The 17,908-nt window shown below is 41.1% G+C and overlaps 1 protein-coding gene across 2 annotated transcripts in view; it reads left to right on the top strand.

Annotated features, from left to right (window-relative positions):
- The window catches only part of DERA (deoxyribose-phosphate aldolase), a 43,760-nt gene extending 26,770 nt beyond the window's left edge, over positions 1-16,990 (top strand). For both annotated transcript variants that reach the window (XM_033514420.1, XM_015628882.3), the window contains exons 7-9: positions 9,485-9,597; positions 12,948-13,097; positions 14,539-16,990. In XM_033514420.1, coding sequence (XP_033370311.1) covers positions 9,485-9,597; positions 12,948-13,097; positions 14,539-14,595 — 320 coding nt within the window. In that variant the 3' untranslated portion in view covers positions 14,596-16,990. The remainder of the gene's footprint in view (positions 1-9,484; positions 9,598-12,947; positions 13,098-14,538) is intronic.
- Positions 16,991-17,908: the final 918 nt, after the last annotated feature.

Below are 17,908 nucleotides of genomic sequence, written 5' to 3'. Positions count from 1 at the left end.
TGCTATTCCAGTGCCTGGGTTAGAATTACAGCTCAGCTTTAAACTGTCTCCAGAGATCACTGCAGAAACACTTGTTTTTTCCCTAGAAGTAAAACAAAAATATCCTATTAAAATAAGCAGAGCTGCTCCGTGCCCTTGAACAACTTCTTGGTGAGTTCATTTGCAGGCACTAGCTTGTATTGTGAAATAAAAACTGTGCTGGGAGAGAAGCTCAAGAAGAGAGTACTGTATTTTTCTTCTAACATGTTTAAGAGATTGAGTTAAAAATGCAAAGTTAGTGAGAGGTAAAGAAAAGCTTTTAGGTTTGAAGTATTCCTGTGCCTTTTTTACTGTCTTAAGAACAGAGTTTTGGAGTGAAACATGGGAACATGCAGAGCACTTTGTCATCTAAGTAAAAAAGTGCTGCAGATGAGAACAAATAATTATTAATTAGCAACTTTACACCACTTTTATTTTGTTGCTCCTTCCTGTCTGATGAATGTTTTGTTCATGAAGGACAGAAGCAGCAGAGATTTGAGATTATTTGAGAGGAATTTTTTATTCAGCAGAAGGCAAAGGAAAGAACAGAATCAGTTAAAGTCAGAAGGAGGCAACTAATATGGCTTTTGAGGTGTCAGTGATGCATTTTGTATTATTCATGGCAGTGACTCCTGTATGGCTTGTAAGTTTTCTACATTTTCATTTTCTAAATTAGGTGGGACATCACATAAAGAGTAAAGTAGCCAGTGAAATGCAGAAAGATCGAGATCATCACGATCATGCAGAGCTTGCAGATGCCTTTCCACAAAATGTGGTTAGCTACAGCACTGATTTTTATGTTAATTTACTAGTGAATAATTTAAGAAGACCTGTTTACTTTTTAATAAAAAGGAAAGATATAAATTGGCTGAGTGTTCCTAATGTTACTTACAGCTGCCATTGAGCAGATGTTAGGGATTCTTAGTGGTAGGCTAGACCAAAATAAGTTTTATGAATAAACAAACAATTTCTTTTTACTACCAACTCTTTCAGGCTGATTCTCTCCCAAATTCACTGTGAATGGCTTTTTAAAGTCTCCTCATAAATAATTACCTTTCTTGTGGCACTTTTTCCTAGGCACTTGGATTTTAATTACAGTGATGAACTGTTTTAATAAGTTGTTAAATAATTTTTTCTTTTTAGGAGTAAATCCATTTTCTATTTCTCTTTGACTTCATCGGTTCCTGGGACTTTAATCCTTTTAATTCTTGCTAATTCACTTTATAAATTCACACTGGAGAAGTAAACAGCATGCAGCAGCATCATTTCTTTTTGAACTCTGTGCACGTACACCCACCTCAGCTTGCTGGTTATCAATGGTCTCCTGTTACTAGTAACCATTTTGTTTAACTCAGCCATTTGGATCACAGTAAGTATGAAAAGATAGGTAATTAAATGGAGACAATGTGGTTTTGCTTTGGGCTAATGTCTGGGGGCCTTAGAGCCCTCCATGGAAGTGAATACAGTGCTTAGTTCATAGATAAGGAGTATGTAACACTGCTGTACTTCACCCCAGAACAGCATCTTCCAATGTAAATACTTATCAGACACCTTTGTGTGTGATTTGATGTTGGGAAATGCTGAACACTGAATTCCTCCTGGCTTTTTTTGCTGTTTATGCCAGAAGGGAAGGTGCAGGCAGGGTGGTCGCGGTCCCTGCCTCTGCGTTTGGCACGTGACAGCTCAGCAAAACACAGGGGAAGTTCTGCTTGGCCACCTCTGTTTCTGAGCATCTGAGTGAAGAAGTCATTGATACCAGAGTGGGGCTCTGAAATATTGCTGCAAATTTTACATAGATTTTTTTTTTCCTCTTCCCTGTAAGAAAGATATAAAACGTACTGTCTCGATGAATAGTGACATTTAATAACTTGCCACTAAATACCTATGAGGATATATACACATCTAGCACAAAGAGAGTTTGATATTCAATATCTTTGATTCCCAGTATTTCAGTAAAAAGAAATACTGGGAATGCCAAAGTTCAAAATGATAATACATATATTTTAAAAAAATGTAAAACCTATCTATAAAATGTAGATTTGAAGACTGGAATATCATCTTTGTTCTGCCAGTGGACTGGTGAAATCAGCATTTCTCTATGGGTTTCAATATTTTTGTTTTAACCAAAACCCATGCAGTTTTTCAATCAGATTGTTGGTGCTTTTGCTTTGAGATGCTCACCATAATTGCAGTCTGTGGCAAGATCAGCACACAGGCTGTTGACAAAGGGAGGTGGAGAAACAACCCCCTGGCATATTTAATACCTTTTTATGAGTTGTTCCCTATTTGTGATGGTGCTTACTGGTCTTTTTTATTTCCTTCATTCAAGTAGTGCTCAGTAGATGTTATGCCAGAAAAGTTGGACTGAATTTATCAGCAGCACACCTTCATAAGGCATCCCTTTGAAATAAAATTGTTAGTTTTGCCATGTAAGCATTGTTAATAATGCAATGGGAGGAAAAAAGGATTTCTTAAAAAACCAGAAGTCTTTCCCTGGCCACCAGCAGAGAGGTGCCTGCTGCTCAGAGTGTGGCTGCACAGTCAGGGGTTTTGGTTGTTTTTTCCATTGAAGGGAGCTGGCAGGTTTTTTGGTATTCAGGCTGCCTGAAGAGTTGGAAACATTGCAAAACAGCCCTACTGACAGCAGTCTGTCTGTCCTTGGAAGTTCTCACCTACACTGCAGCCTACACACGTGGGCTTTTGCAGTTTTGCTGAATGCCAAATTATCAAGGTGGAGAAAGAAAAAGGAAACACTCTGAGGGGCAAAATTCCCTGGAAAGTAGGAGCTTTAATTAGATTTATGCCCTTTAAAAACAAGCCTTCTGTGTATAGGTAAGGCCATCCAGGGTGTTACCCTTTGGATATTTGTTGCATCAGGAGAATCCAGGAAGTCCATGATAAAATCGATGTGTTTGCAACTTGTTGGTGTTGAAGATGTTTGAGTGTCATAAAAAGTAAGCTCAAAGTGCCTCACACGTTCCTGGTAATCACATGATCACCGAAGTGGAATATTCATCCCTCTATGCAATCCCTCAGGAAATCTGTTCTACCTGATTGGTAAAAGCCAGGTGGAAACAAACAGAGCACAGATGAGTCTGGTGAGATTTAACACCTTCTATTGTTTGGTTTTCAGGCAAAGCCAGAAGCCAAAACATTGACCCTTCCAATTGCTCATGGAAAATACCTTTGATCCTGGCAATCCCCCTGGTACTGAAGCCTCCAGCTGTGCCAGCTGCCTTTGGTTGTAGGGGACAGTGTGGAAGAGGGACTGATGCTGCTGTTTGTCCTCTGCATGCCCAAGAGGCTGGATGCTGGATGGATTCTGACTGTGGCATTAACACATGGACTTTTAAATCTCAAAAATCAATCCTGTCTTTCTCTGGGTTAGCGTAGGAACAGAATCTTAAACTGCTTTTAACATCAAGTGTTGAAAAACGCTCAAAATGACATTGAAGTGTCATGATTTTGGCTGTATTATGGATGGTGGATTTTTTAAAATCTTTAAAATTCATAGCACCTTCTTGATAAAGTAGACTGATTTTCTACTTGTTTTATTCAGTGTGGAGTATTTCCAAATTGATTTTAAGCAGCTATTTCTTCAATTTGAGTAATTTTGTTACAAGCTAATAGACAATACAAAAGTGTACCTGAGATTTAATGTTAACATATTTGTTTCAAAGTTGTTATCAACGTTAAAAAGCACAAAGCTAAATGTGGTTGCTAAAACATGGAATGCAATATGCCATGTAGTGCTGTGATTCTAAGCCATCATGCATATTTATTATTTTCTTCCAAATTGCAGTGCTATTACTGGTAGATATATCAGGGTTTTAGCCTCAGTCTGTAATATGTCATGTACAGGACAACATTTTGAAAGGCTGAGATGTATTGATCCAAAACCAAGAATGCCAAGAGGGAAAAAGCCTGACCTAGACCACTGCTGTTTTAATTATATCACGTTTTAAGCTAGTTTGTCATTGTTTAGGTTAATTTAAGTGGGAACAAGGAAGTGATGCACGCATTTCAGTGTTTGTAAAGGAAGCTTAAAGGGGGAGATTTTCAAATCAAGTCCAGTTTCTCCCACAGCATTTTGGTTCTTCACCCATCCTAGCCAGAGCAGGTGGCTCAGTGCTGAGAACCAGAGTGCTTGCATTCAGTTTGAGAGGCCAAGCTTTATGTTTCTTCATCAGTAATTGCTGGAGGAGGACTTGGATTTGGGAATCTGGGGCCAGAGCTGTGCCACCAGCACTGCCTCCTGCCCTGGGTGCACTGTGCTGCACTCTCAGGCTGTGCTAGAGAGGAGGTTTCTGCTGATGTCTCTTGTATTTTGAATTTTCCTCAAAATCAGGAGCATGGCAGAAAATATCCCACAGAATGGCTTGTAGAATAAATCAGCACTGCAATTGGGTGAGCTGAGAAAAAGGTCTGGTTTTCCCTAGCGATGGTAAGGTTAGGATTAGGTGTTGGGATGCCTTGATTTATTTCTTCTTTCTGCCTTTGGCTTGTCACGTGTCATTAGGCAAACTGCTTCAGCAGCTCCAGTAGTGCCATCTGCAAAAAGAAATAAGGTTAATGTAGGTCATACACTGTAACACCCCTGAGTGCAGTGTGTGGTACACCCTTTTAAAGAAGAAAAATGGGATCCTGGTAAAGAAGCAGGAGATTTAACAAGCAGATAACAATACAGGAATTCCTGTGTCCCACTCCTGTTGCTTCCTCCTTGGAGAGGAAGAGGAATGGCTATTCCAGCAGCACATAATTGCCTGAACTCTTGCACCTTGGCATCTCCAGCTCTGCTGCTGCATGGCAATGCGGGGAGGTGACTGGGAGCATCTTTCCTTCTGGGCTGCTGTGGGGCTCCAAGCCAGGTGCCACCAGTGACAGGGATTCCAGCTGTGGTCTTTGGACCTGGAGAACATGCCAGTTATTTATCTCCTCTTCCTCCATGCCACAGAGGGATTGGATTGGAAGGAATGCTCTAAAAATAGCAAGTGCCTATGCTATGTAGCCGAGCAATGGAATGGCTCTTCCTGCTGAACTTTTCTAAAGAAACATTTTAAATGAATACACAAGAAACAAATACTAATTAAGTAATAGTATTCTGTGGAGACCTGTGGTAGATGCTGCAACAGTGCATTAGCAAGCCATGCATAATTCAGCAATGCTGAATTCTTTCAGACATCATCTACAGGGAATTTTGCCTAAGTATGGACTTGATAATTTGTCCCTTTGTGTGCATGTGTAAGTGTTCCTAAGGGCATCGTTTGGCCTGCAGAACCCCTGTTACTGGAGGTGCTGTTCAAGAAAGGGAACATCCATTCTGAGTCTTGGAAACCAAGCTGGGATGGTGGGATGGCTTTTCAGAAGGCTGTACTACTTGTAAACAGACATTAAACGTGGAGCCCTGTGATGGGATTTTTACTTTTTATCCCCTCTGTGCAGGCACTTTTTGAAAAGAGTTGCAAAAAGCGGGTAATTCTCAACAGACCAAGTTACAAAGCAGAATTTTTCAATGCTAGCTGAGACACAGGCATGTGAAAACACTCATAGGCACCTAACTGAGTGGTCTGGCAGTGTAGCCTCGTGTCATGGAGCTAAAGTTACCTGGTGAGCTCCTGCTAAAGTGAATTGTCACAGCTTTATATTCTCTTCTGCATGGCAAAGTGAAGCTAACGGGGAATGTATTTTATCTTGCTGCTGGGGCAGGATAAAGACATGTAAGTGGGACAATTAAGGATGAGGACATGTAAGTAGGACAATTAAGGATGACTCAACTGACAAGAATTAGCTGCTACATTAGCCTTTTATATCTTGCCCTGCCTCTTATTTTCAGAGGGTTGTTAACCTGGTCACCCCTAGTAAGGCTAATTGTGTGTGAATCTGAAGACCCTTAGTGTGGGTGCTCATAAAATAGAAAGATGACTTGCTAATGGGGCTTCATGCACATTTGATCCGGTACTATTTTGTCACTGCTGCCTTGTCAGCAGGAACAGCAGGTGGGTTTGCAGGTCCTCTGAGCAGAATGCCACTTTTTGCCACCAGTTCTGGAAGCCTTGGAAGGATACATGTTCTCCCTGTGTCACTGCATATTGTTATGTCTCAGTTGCAGCAATGAAGATATATTTGTGCTCATTGCAAATACTTACAAAGTAGCACTGCATAATTGTCCCTCTGCAAGCATCTCTCTCTAAACTATTGTTTAAAACTGCCAGCCACATCTTTGTTCTTTATTAAGACTAAGACAGCAACACAGAGTCTGTAGGTATCAGGAGATAATCATTCCCCAAGGGCATTTGAAACACTTCACAACCAAAAGGTTGTGATTACTCCACGATTGCTACACTGCTTATTATTCCTTATTGCTTAATTATGGAATCAGAGTGTGTTTCCTGGATGCTGTCATCTGAATAAGATTCTCCACTTCTCAGGCTCTACTCCAACGTTACGTGGACTGGAAATCTCTGTAGATGTGCTGGACAGCCACAGGGCAGGCCAGTTCTGGAAGCTCTTCTGACCTTTTGGGAGACCAGAGCATTCTTAAATGAGGCTGTGTATCTAGAACAGAAAAAAAATATTCTTTTCTGAGGTAAATGGCCTGTTTGTGTTGAACCCACAACCTCGGTGTTACTGCAGCATGATCTAACCAGGAGAGTTCATCCCATCTCCCTGGTTCAGTCAGTCTCACACGGCTTGCCACCTTGGAAGGAGATGTACTGTTGTGGCTTCACACTGGAAAATAAAAGTAGGAAGAGTGGTCTTTTCCAGGCTCCCCAAGCCTAGAAGTCGACCCTGAATAACTGATTTTGTAAAATCTTGGATTTAATGCCTCATTGAATCATGTAATCGACTCTAAGGAAGGGGAAAGCCATTCAGTGTGTATTCTAGCCTTAGCCTTGATTTTTTTTGAGTGTATTCATTCACAGGAAGATGAGAAGATGGGTGATAAAACTCAGGTTTCGAAATCATCACCTAAATTTCTAGGTGAAACTCCTTCTGAACTGAATTCCTTAAACTTGTTTTTGGATACTTGAACAAGAAACAGACTGGGTGAAACTCCCTTATTATCACAAGGTTGGCATAAAGTTTGCTTAATGAGGTGCTTTTTATGGCAGCACTTGATTTTTAAATCCCCCTTTTCACTGCTGAAATCCAGATGTTGATAGCACCTTCCATCGTGGCTCTCTGTGCTAGTGTGGGTCCTCTGTCTTCTGCAAGAGGCTGCCTGCAGTCCTGCTAGCAAGCTCTTGTGTCAAAAAAAAGAATTTGTTCTGGAAATAAAAATGTATTGTTTTCATTGTTAGAGGATGCTACTAAATTGGCTGTATGTTTGTCTAATAATCACATCTAAAGCTGATTATTCTCGTAATAGCCTTAAGATATTATTTAAAAATAAATATATAAATGCACAACTTTTGTACTAATACTAGTTTTTAATCTCTTCTTGTTTCTATGAAGTCTGAATGAGATTTTCAAAATTGAATAATAATTTGATCCGTTAATCTTTTGAAGCTAGTAATTTTATTTTCCCCTCTTTGCAGTCTCTGAGGCTCGCAAATGAATAGAGCTTCATTACTGGAGTCTGCATTTAATAACCATTATCCATTATCTTGTAATTAAGACTCCCTGTAACGAATCATGAGGACAATGCAAAAATACATAGTACATTTCTTTAATGAACTGGAAAATGTTCATCTTGTTCTATTTAGTAATGAGTTGCTGAATAGTCGTTAAATCCACTGGAGAATAGAACTAGATGGATTTTGAAGACTATCTTGAGTTTGTGGTTAATCTATTAGAATTAAAATTTCATCTTCTATTTTTATCAACAGCTGATTAGAAGTCATTCTGTTTGACCAAATTGATTAGAAGACCATATACAAGGGCAGCTGTTGTTTAATGAAAGTTTTTAATGAAACTGTACCATGGAGACTTGTAATTATAAGACTTATAAAAGCTTTGACTTACCTTATAGCAGAAAAAATGAGAAGTATTGCACTGAAGGACTTTTAAGTGCTACGTTTCGAAAGGGAAATTAAAAATATAATTTGGTGATGTTGAAGTTTCACTTCCACTGCTCCTTGTTTTAATGTGACTATCAGATGTCTGTGGTGTCTCTCTGGAAGGGAGCAGCTCTGAAATGTGCAACTCAATTGTCTCTCCTGTGTGCTCTGTTCTTTGCAAAGCTCTGTCAGCTATTAATTGCCTCTTTTGCACACTGCACTTCCCATGGAGTTAGAATCCTCCTTGCAAATAGCTGTTTCTCTCCAGGATGGGAGTTGTCACAGGAGGGTGCAATTGAATCACCACTGGGCTGACATGGTGCCTGGTCAGGAAGCCTACAGAGAAAACTGTGGCCTGAGAAACCCCAAAGCTGGTGATCCCATTTGATTGTGCTTAAAACCAGGGAAGCATGCCTGGCTTTGTGTTGCCTTGCCATCAGGCTGAGCCCCAGCTCTGTGCCCATCAGCTGGGCCATCAGGAGGGTGCTCTGGAGGGTGCTGCAGCTCACAGAATGTAGCCAAGGCAACTCCTTACTTGGACCCAGTGCTGAAACTTCCCTTCCCTACTCTAGGGGATGTTGTAGAGGCATCATCATTCACATAAGAGACAAAATGGACCCCAAGCCAAATTTGAAGTGGAAGCAGATGCAGTTCCAATTGACTTAAGTGGATGATGCACTACTACATGATGTTTGAATTATCCCTCTTCTTCTCCCAATTACTTTTGATAATTAATGATCCCACAGTACACCTTTTCTAAGAAGTAGGTTCCTAGGGGTGAAGTGCGTCCTAATGAAATTAAAGAAGTTTTGTCATTGTGTTCTGTCAGTGCTGGATCAGGCACTGCAAGGCATGTTATTTTTTATTAGTTTCTTAGCTTTTTGTTACACTGTGCTTCAGGATTTCTTTCAAGCCAAGGCAGAACAGCAAGAATACACAAGAATGTTACTCAAGTCTTAAGACAGGCAGTGGAGAATATTATTCACTAGTGAAAAAATAGGAAAAAGTAAGCCAAGGCTAACTCTTGTTCTTTAAAGAACACAGGTGTTTTGACCTTGTTACTGCATTAAATCAGACCGCGGATTTAACTTGCAGTGTCACAATTGCAAAATGCATAAAAGGGGAGTTTTCCCTTGATTTACAGTATTACACAGCTCTTTTAGTAAACACATATGAGATATCTTTCCCTTCTCCTAAAAACTGCTGCAGGAGATACAATAGCAGGCTCTCAGACGTGAGACCAAATAGATGCAGAGTTAAATTTAAAAAAAACCAAAACTGATGAAAATAATTTCTATTCTCAAGGATCCTTGTGGAAATACTAAGATGTTGATTTATGTATACCACAGGGACATAAGTGTAAAGGAGTTGCTATAAGCAGGAGGGCATCTTAGAGGCTGTGAACCTGTATGTGCAGAGGGACTCTTGTTCTAAAAACTGCTATAAAACATTTTGCTTCCTTTCAGGTTCTGATTTTATAAAGACATCTACAGGAAAGGAGGTGGAAAATGCGACCTTTCCCGTTGGCATCGTCATGATGCGAGCCATTAAGGAGTACTACTGGCAAACTGGCTACAAGGTAGTTCTCATTTCCTTTGTAAAAATTAACCAAACAGGCTCACTCAGAAGGAAATAAGAATGTGTTAGGATTGATTTGCTAATATTAATTTTATTTTTATTTTTCCTTTTGTCTTTTCTCCCTTGAAGAACTGTTACTTCATTCCATAAAACCTCATGCAATTGAAGCATTCCCTGCTGCATCTGGATTTGAATTTTGTTTCACCATTTAAATGGCCATGTCCATTAATAACAGGGCTGATTAGTGGCTGAAATGCTCCCATAAACCTCAACAGAGCTGTACAAATGTAGAGCCATTGAGTCTGTCCAGTGTACACAACTGTATTTTCAGACTTTGTCCTGGCAACCCAAGGGGTACATTTTGCTCTTTCCTCCCTTGCCACAGAGGCTTTCCAAGGGAACAAGGAGGCAGATCCAGTTGTATCCTGGTGCCTGGGATGGAAGGAAGGAGAGAGGGGACAGGGGTTGGAAGAACATTATGTCATGTATTTAATGTTTATCGATCAGGCTGCTGTCAGGGGAGCTCAGTGGAGAAAAGGGGAATAAGCAGCAAAGCCAGTGATGAACTGTCTGTGCATTCATCCTTTTGCTGAAACATTGAGAAAGGAGGAGATTCCCAGGAGGGCTTAAGCCACCTCTCACTTCCTCTTTCCATGGGCAGGTGGGGGCTGCCAGCTGGATCTGGTGCTGGTGTTCAGCAGTGGAATTTGTCCTCACCTTCAGCACCAGGGCAGGAGGCTGTATCTCTAGCTAAGAGCCTCTCCCCATTTCTGGCCACCCTTCCCTCCTCTCCAGCTCCTCCTTCTGTCCTTTCTGCAGGTGGCCCTGCAAGGTACAATGTCAGAACGTGGGATGAGCAGTGGGATGGGGGCTGAGGTGGCTTCAGGGGCTGCTGGAACGTGTGACACCAGCTTAGAGGTGTGTCCATCTACTCTTGGAGCCCACTCCTCCTTCCCCCTCCTCCCTCTCTCCCTGCCACACAACAATTTGAGCAGCTCCAGTGTTGTTTCTGTAGGAGCACCATCAGTGCCCCAGCATAAGGCAGGTCCCTGGGGCACCAATGCTGTGTGCCACAAGTTGGTCCCTGCTGCATTAGCACAGCTTTGTCCCCCATAACTGGATATAAATGTTGAATTCACCTTTTGCTTTCAAAGCAGGCATTCATGGTATGAAATGTGTTATTAAGTGCTTGTGTCCGTGTGCATGTGTGTGTCAGTGAATTAGATGTAAACTGACTTTCTGTACTTTTATTAACTGAAGACAATATTATCAGTGACAAGAAATTTCTAAATGGTTTCTTTAACAAACTAATTTTGCTGCTGTAGGGATGCTTTCTAGCAAGGTGTTGCCTGGGAAAAACAGGTTAATATAGAAATTAAACTTCTTCAAGGAAAGGAACAAGTTGCAGAGTAACATTTATTGACTGATAAGCTGTGGTGGTGATATGAAAAGTGTGCAATATAATGGGAAATAATCTTTTCCTGTCATTATTGAAGGACATACATAAATTGGTTTTTCTGTTGGGAAAACCCCCAATCCAGAAAAACTTATTACTTTTAATAATATAAGGTGAAGAGAAAATTCTTGAGGAGATGAACTTATTAAGCAAAATAATGAAATGCTGTGAAACAGCAGGAAAGTGGTAGCTGGACTTTGTACTGCTCTTGAATTAAATTCCAACCCCCCTTCCTTTTTACGTTTTTATGGCAGATGTGCTGTGTGGAAAGCTGGTAAATGGAGGAGAGGACAGGCTTGTCTTTGTCAGCTTTTTTTGCAAAGAAAAGAGCTTTCTAAAAGGAGAAGGAATTCTGAATGATGGTTTTAATTCTCCTATTAACTCTGTTTTACTTGTTTTTGTCACAGATTAGCTCAAAGAGGTGTAGTATTTCTAGGAAGAAATCTAAATTCAAATTTCATTAGAATTTCTCTTCCTGAGGGAAAACCCATTCCAACTGTTTTTGTTTATTATCTAGAAAGATGCTTTTCCAGTTGCTGGGCTTTAAATTCTTTTTGGAAACCTAATGTTAACAGATGTATGCATACACTCACACATCTATTTGTCCATCCACAAAAATACAGTCTTCATGGTTTGGATTTATCAAGCTTTTCCTGCTTTTGTTCCTTTTAATCTTATTGGAAATATGCCATTATCACAATGCTCCAGCATGAGAGAAGGATTTATTCTGTGTTTGCTGGTCCTGAAATCACCATATAAAACAGATTACCAAACACATTTTAAAACAGATACTTTCTGATTTCACTGTTATATCCATGAGGCACAAAGAAATCCTCAGTGTAGTGAGGTTTTGGGAGCTTACATACAAAACCCAAATGACAATTCTTGCAGAATGTAAAGGTTAATGGCAGAAGGAAACTGTAGGAAAAATCACTGTGTGCTGCATGTTGTTCAGATTTACTTCTTTTTACACAGGGAGAATTTTTCCTGATTTTCTTTGCTTTCCAAGAGTTTAGGTAGCTGCTACAGGCCAACAATTTGGCATTTTCGATGAGGGGTTTGATAGCTGAGTGTCACAAGCTCTGTCTCGGAACGAGACATGTTTAAATGGCACACAACCAAAGGACTGGCATTAGGGGTGTATGCCAAGTGCACAGCAGGTCCATCATGGGATTCAAGACATGCTTTACCTCCAAGATAAGTTTAACTTGGTGTCTGTGCCTTTGCAGAAGTGACAGTTCACCTTCAGCTATGGCACACATCTCACACCCAGGGACTGAAAGCACCACCCAGCCTGTGGTGGGGCACAGAAGTTCTGCAGTTCCTGTGAAGCACAGACCTTTCAATTTTTGATAAAGACAGACATAATTTAATTCCCATTTGGAAAATTTTAGTGAAAATTAAACCTCTGATAGGTTTGAATGTACAGCCAAATCACAGGCTTTTTATAAAATACAGCCAGTTCTCACTGCTGGCCACGAGTCAGCCACCTCACATGCAGCATCTTTAGTGTTTTGGTATTGTTGTATATTTGTTGTTCTGTGTTTGGAATTGGATTTGCAGTAGGTGATGATGACACTGTGATTATGCAGATATCCCTGTCCTGCCTAAATCCCTTGTACTAGAGGCAAAATACTCCCATTAGACCTCAAGCCCAGCTCCTGAGAAAGTGCACAGGGGTCAAAAGTATTGCTCCCTCAGGATGAAAATGTTATCTTTGGCAGTGATGGCTGAGGGTTGAGCTGGTCCAGCTCCTTACCAGGTAGAGCTGTTACATCCCAGGCACTTTGCAGCCGTACAAACATCGGTTGCTCTTCTCGGGTTGCTGATGGATGAAAGCGTGTATTGCACTTCTTTTTTTTTGTTTGTGTTTTTTATTTCTTCTCTCTCTAAAGGTTGGATTTAAACCTGCAGGGGGCATTAGGACAGCCAAAGAAGCTATTACCTGGCTTATGCTGGTGAAGGAGGAGCTGGGAGTGGAGTGGCTGACACCGGAGCTCTTCCGCCTGGGTGCCAGCAGTTTACTGGGAGACATCGAGCAGCAGGTTGGTTGCTGACAGCTTACAGCTCGTGGAGAACAAAAGTCATCTTTCTAAATGTGCTGGCTTACTGCTTGTGCAGAAATGGAACATCCATCTACTTCATTATTGATGACAGGTTCACTTCCTGCTCAGTATTTCTTTGAGTTTGAGCTGTTGTTACAGATGTCTGGGGCTCTGATGTTGGGGCAGCTGACCGTGGTCTAGGCCACATTTGCAGTGTAAAATTTCACAAAAATTGGGCAAAAAGGGTTCAGTTTGTGCATGTACAGAGTCTTTTCAAAGTCATGGCAGTGCTGTCCCCTTGGATCCCAGCTGTGACTGGGCCTCACAGACCCTTTGTGTCTGTGCCACAGCTCCTCACAGTGCATCTCCTCCCAGTGGAGAAAGTCCCATCTCATCCTACATGGGTGCTGCTGATAGAGAAGTTTTTCCATGTTGGTTGTTTCCTGTAGAGGAAGTTCCCAGTGGGAAGAGAGATTCTGACCTGTCTATGCATGATCTGCATCAGTGGCACAGGGTATCAACCCTGAAGGATGCTGTGTAATTGGGAGCAGTGTCATAGGAACTATTAAAACATGAAGGCTTCTGGTCTTGGCTCTCACATTCATTAAACCCAGGAGAGGAGGTGATATTACCTTTAACCAGGAAAAATATCTGAGAGTGATTATCCTGTTGCTGTTACTGGGAAAACATGAGGTATAGGGGATTTGGGGGAGGACAAAACCACCGGTGTTTTCCCTTTCCTTACCTTTCCTAGCAATGGAGATACTGACACGTTTTAAGAAATTTTTAGGAACAGCTGAGAGATGTCAGGTTAATATTCATGACTGCTGAAAACCCCTGGCTCACTCCTGCAATGAGGAAAGTATTGTCTTGCTCCCTCTTCCTCACTTTTGACCTAAAATTATGTCCCTGGTTATGACAGAGCAGCATGAGCTTTCTCTTTGCCACTGCCATCACTGCTGGGTGTTAGAACACAGCCAGTGATTGTGTCACACCATTTGTTCTGATTTCTTAAGGGTTTTATCTTTTATCTGCCAGGGATTGCACAAATGCCCCAGCCATGACCAAAGCTCTTGCTGTTCTATGCATGGAAGATAAAATGTCCCAGTCATTATATTCAATAAAACAAAAATACTGGAATAGACAAAACCAGATGACAGAGGAGAGCATTGGCTTCTACCTGGCTCTCTTTGAAATCTTAGTTAAGAGCAACAAGAGTCTTTGCTTTTTACTTTTTCTTTCCAAACACAGCAGCAAGAGCCCTTAGTTCATATCCCAAAAACAAACATATTAAGGGATATTACATCATATTTTATTCACACACACAAACAAATATCTATCATCCTCATCTGGCATGCCTTTAATTTGTTACTTCCTTGACACTTGCAGCTTTATAGTCATGTATAATTCCATCATAAATTTTATTTTTTTTTTCTTGCAGATTTTCTATCATGTGACTGGCTCTTATGCACTTCAGCATGAACTGGCAATGGCTTAGACACAAAACCAACTCAGGATTACTTTTACAAAAGAGGTCTTTAAGCAAACAGCAGGTTTGTCAGAAGTCTTCTGACAACCAAGTGCATATGATAGAATTAAAGACCTAATTCTCCCTTCTTTATAGTTTATGGTATTTAAAAATATGCTCAAGTCTGCTGGTTGTACTTGATCCAAAAGCAGAGAAAAAGTGGCATTTCTGAAATAGTTAAATAGTTAATACATACAGATTTGTGAAGTTAATCTTGCAAAGTTCTTCAGACCAGCCTGAAAAGCTTATTAATGGCAACACTGAAATACTAGGAAAAAGATTTAGATGGCCTGGTAACACTTTGCAGTCGTAGAATATGAAATATCTATGGAATGTTTCAGATTGCTAATTAAGAGCTACCAATCTTGGAATAGATTTCCATTCACCTCAGACAAAATCTTCTGGCACAGATGTGTTGCACCATTAATTGTTCTGTTGATTCAGTTTCAGCCATTGTAATGGGAAAGAAGAATGAAACTTGGCTATTACTCCTCTTTTATAAAACGTCTCATGTAGCAAAAAAAGAAAGGAAAAAAAAAAAAAAAAAAAGCAACCAGACCTCTTTTTTATTTTTTGTATTTTCCCCCCCAAACTTGGGCACAGACATCCATATTTAGACCCTTGAATAAAAGTGGCTTGATTTCTAGAACAGCTGAGTATCCACAGTTGCTCCTGAAGTTAATGGGAGCTCTGGGTGATCAGAACAACTGAAAATCAAGCAGTCTCTATATAGGTGCCTAACTATGCATTCAGGGGCCTATTTTTAGGCATTTCACTCTTAAAATTTTAGTCTAACTTGCTTAGAAGCTCCAATTCCTGTCTCCTGTCATTTTAAAACACATTCATGCAAATCTTTCCATTTTAATGTAGGGGGGGTTTGACTGTCAGTTCGCAGGTGTCACTGCTAGGCTGGCTGAACTTCAACTTTGCCATTCCAAAAGAAATACTTTCATTTCAAAGATGATCTGAATTGTGTCCTATACTGGGTTTAATGCTTTAACCTAAAAAAAAGTGCTTTTTTCAGAGCACATTAGGAACAATACCCAAATCACCAGCACCTTTTGAATATCAGACTGGAGCTAGTAGATTCATTATATCAGAACTGCATTCTGCTCACTAACCAGAGTTGTACTAAAAACTTAATTATCTTATCATCATGACTAGTCTCACTGACTTAAGTAGGTCTCATCATGGAAGTAAGAGGAGGAGGAGGAGGATTTTGCTGTAAATCAAGCTACAAGGTGCATTTATTACAAAGAGATTTATTATAAAGATAGTAACGCTGTTATTTATCTGGCCATACCACCTGAATCACTAGGGTGCTACAAAACACCTTGTCTGTTTCCAATCAGATTGGAAAGCTGATTAGGGGAAAAAAAAATCAAGGAAAACAACTTTTACAGAAAGCAAAATCATATATGAAGTGCTCAGTATTAAAAATGGGCCTTAATTTCTCAGGAAATAGTTAATCCTAGGCTTTTCTGCTTTAGGTCTCAACACAGAAGGTGAGAGTGAGCTGTGACTGTTTTCATGTTTGTTTTCTTGAAAATGGCCATTTTTACCATGAGTTTTCCTTCTGATTTCATTGCCAGTTTTGTCAAGGAAAAATCCAAGTGCCTATCTGCATATGGAGGGCAAAATTCTGCTGCTGAGCTTTCAGAAATACAGAGTCTCTTACAAGAAGTCAGTTCCCACCAGGTTTTTTGCCAGTGTGACCCTCTGCTGTGCCCTCCCAGCCACAACACAGTGGATTTTGCTGCTGTTTATTTCTGTAAATGTTATTACATGTTATAAATGTCCATACTTTCCCAGTGGGAAGTAATGCCACTTGCAAGCCACACTTTTTTGTTTTCCGTTGTCTTTTGGACAATCAGGGTGAAGATAGAAACTATTTTTTTGGAGATGCTTTAGTTTGTAGGTGGAGGACTCTGTGTAGTACCTTAAAATTAATGGAGGTCCAACTTTGCCACCTCAGTGTGTGAGGTGAGTGTCTGAGAACAACCTCACTGTCTCCATGGGAACTGTGGTGATGAAAGAAGTTGCCAGGAGGAATTCTGTCAACAGTTTTGAAGTGCACATGGGCTGCTGGTGGTGACTTCAGGGGTGACAGCTCTGTTTGCAGAGGGAGAAGTTCCTGAAGGGTTGAGGGTAGCCACTTCCCTTCTCCAGGAACATTAAAAACACACCTATGTGAAATACTGTGCGACTCCAAGCCAACCATTGTTTCCAGAGAAGCTGGATTGGAATGTGGTTTATACATTTTTTTCTGTTGAAACCTTTTGTCAAAAAAGGAAAAAAAAATGTAACAAGTCTGTAAACATATGCAAATAAAGATGATTCTGGTTTGGGGGTTGTTCTTTTTCAAGGAATGAGCAGAAGGCTCAGTGTTTTGGAGCAACTGGTTGTCTTTATTTAACTCCGTGGTGATTTAAGTTATATTCACATTGTGGGCCACCAACATGACCCAGAGCCTTGTCTCTCACCCTCCTGCAGAAGCTGCTGGTACCAACAGTGACTCTGTTGCCAGCCCTGGGTGATGAGAGGGGTTGACCCTGGGCCAGGGATGCCATCAGGAGCAGCAAGGGACCGGGCTGGGGGCAGGGAGCGTGGCTGATCCAGGGGATCTGTCCGGGACACCGCTGGGCACGTATGGGATCCATCCCAGGCTGGGGCAGGGCTGGAGGCCAGCTGAGCTGAGTGGGGCTGCTGGGCAGGGCCAGAAGCATTCCTGGGCTTGTGCCAGCACTGTTTGGTGCATTTGAACCCCCAAATGCAGGGGGGCTCCCACAAGTCCTGAGCTGAGGTTGGCGGTGGCGTGGCAGGATCTGCGTTCCCACCCACAAGGAGCTGGGAGTGCTCACAGAGTGGGCTCCTGGGCTTGCTGCCCTTCACCCTCACCCTTCACTGCCCTTTTTTTCCATCTTTCCCATCTTTTTCCCCTGCTGCTCTTCAGCTGTGCTGAGCTGAAGTTTGTGGAGGCTGCAGGCAGCAGGTGAGGACCTGAAGTGCTGGGAAGTGTGGAGGGGGCGGCGCTCCATCACTGCACAGACTTTGGGAAAAGTTCAGATTTAGTTCTGTGCTTCAGGCCATTAGAAAAGGAACAGGCAATTATGCACTCATGTCTAAATATATTTCAGAGTGTAACATATGTTTTGTGCAAGTCAGTCTTGTATACTAATTTATTATTTTTATAACACTTATTCATTTAGGATTTTAAATAGCTTCATTTTGTAGACCACATTACTTTGCGAAGAAGAGAATAAATTCAAGAAGAAAGTAAAGT

Source organism: Parus major, chromosome 1A (assembly GCF_001522545.3).
Source record: "Parus major isolate Abel chromosome 1A, Parus_major1.1, whole genome shotgun sequence".
NCBI lineage: Eukaryota > Metazoa > Chordata > Aves > Passeriformes > Paridae > Parus > Parus major.
This window is presented reverse-complemented; position numbering and strand designations above follow the sequence as displayed.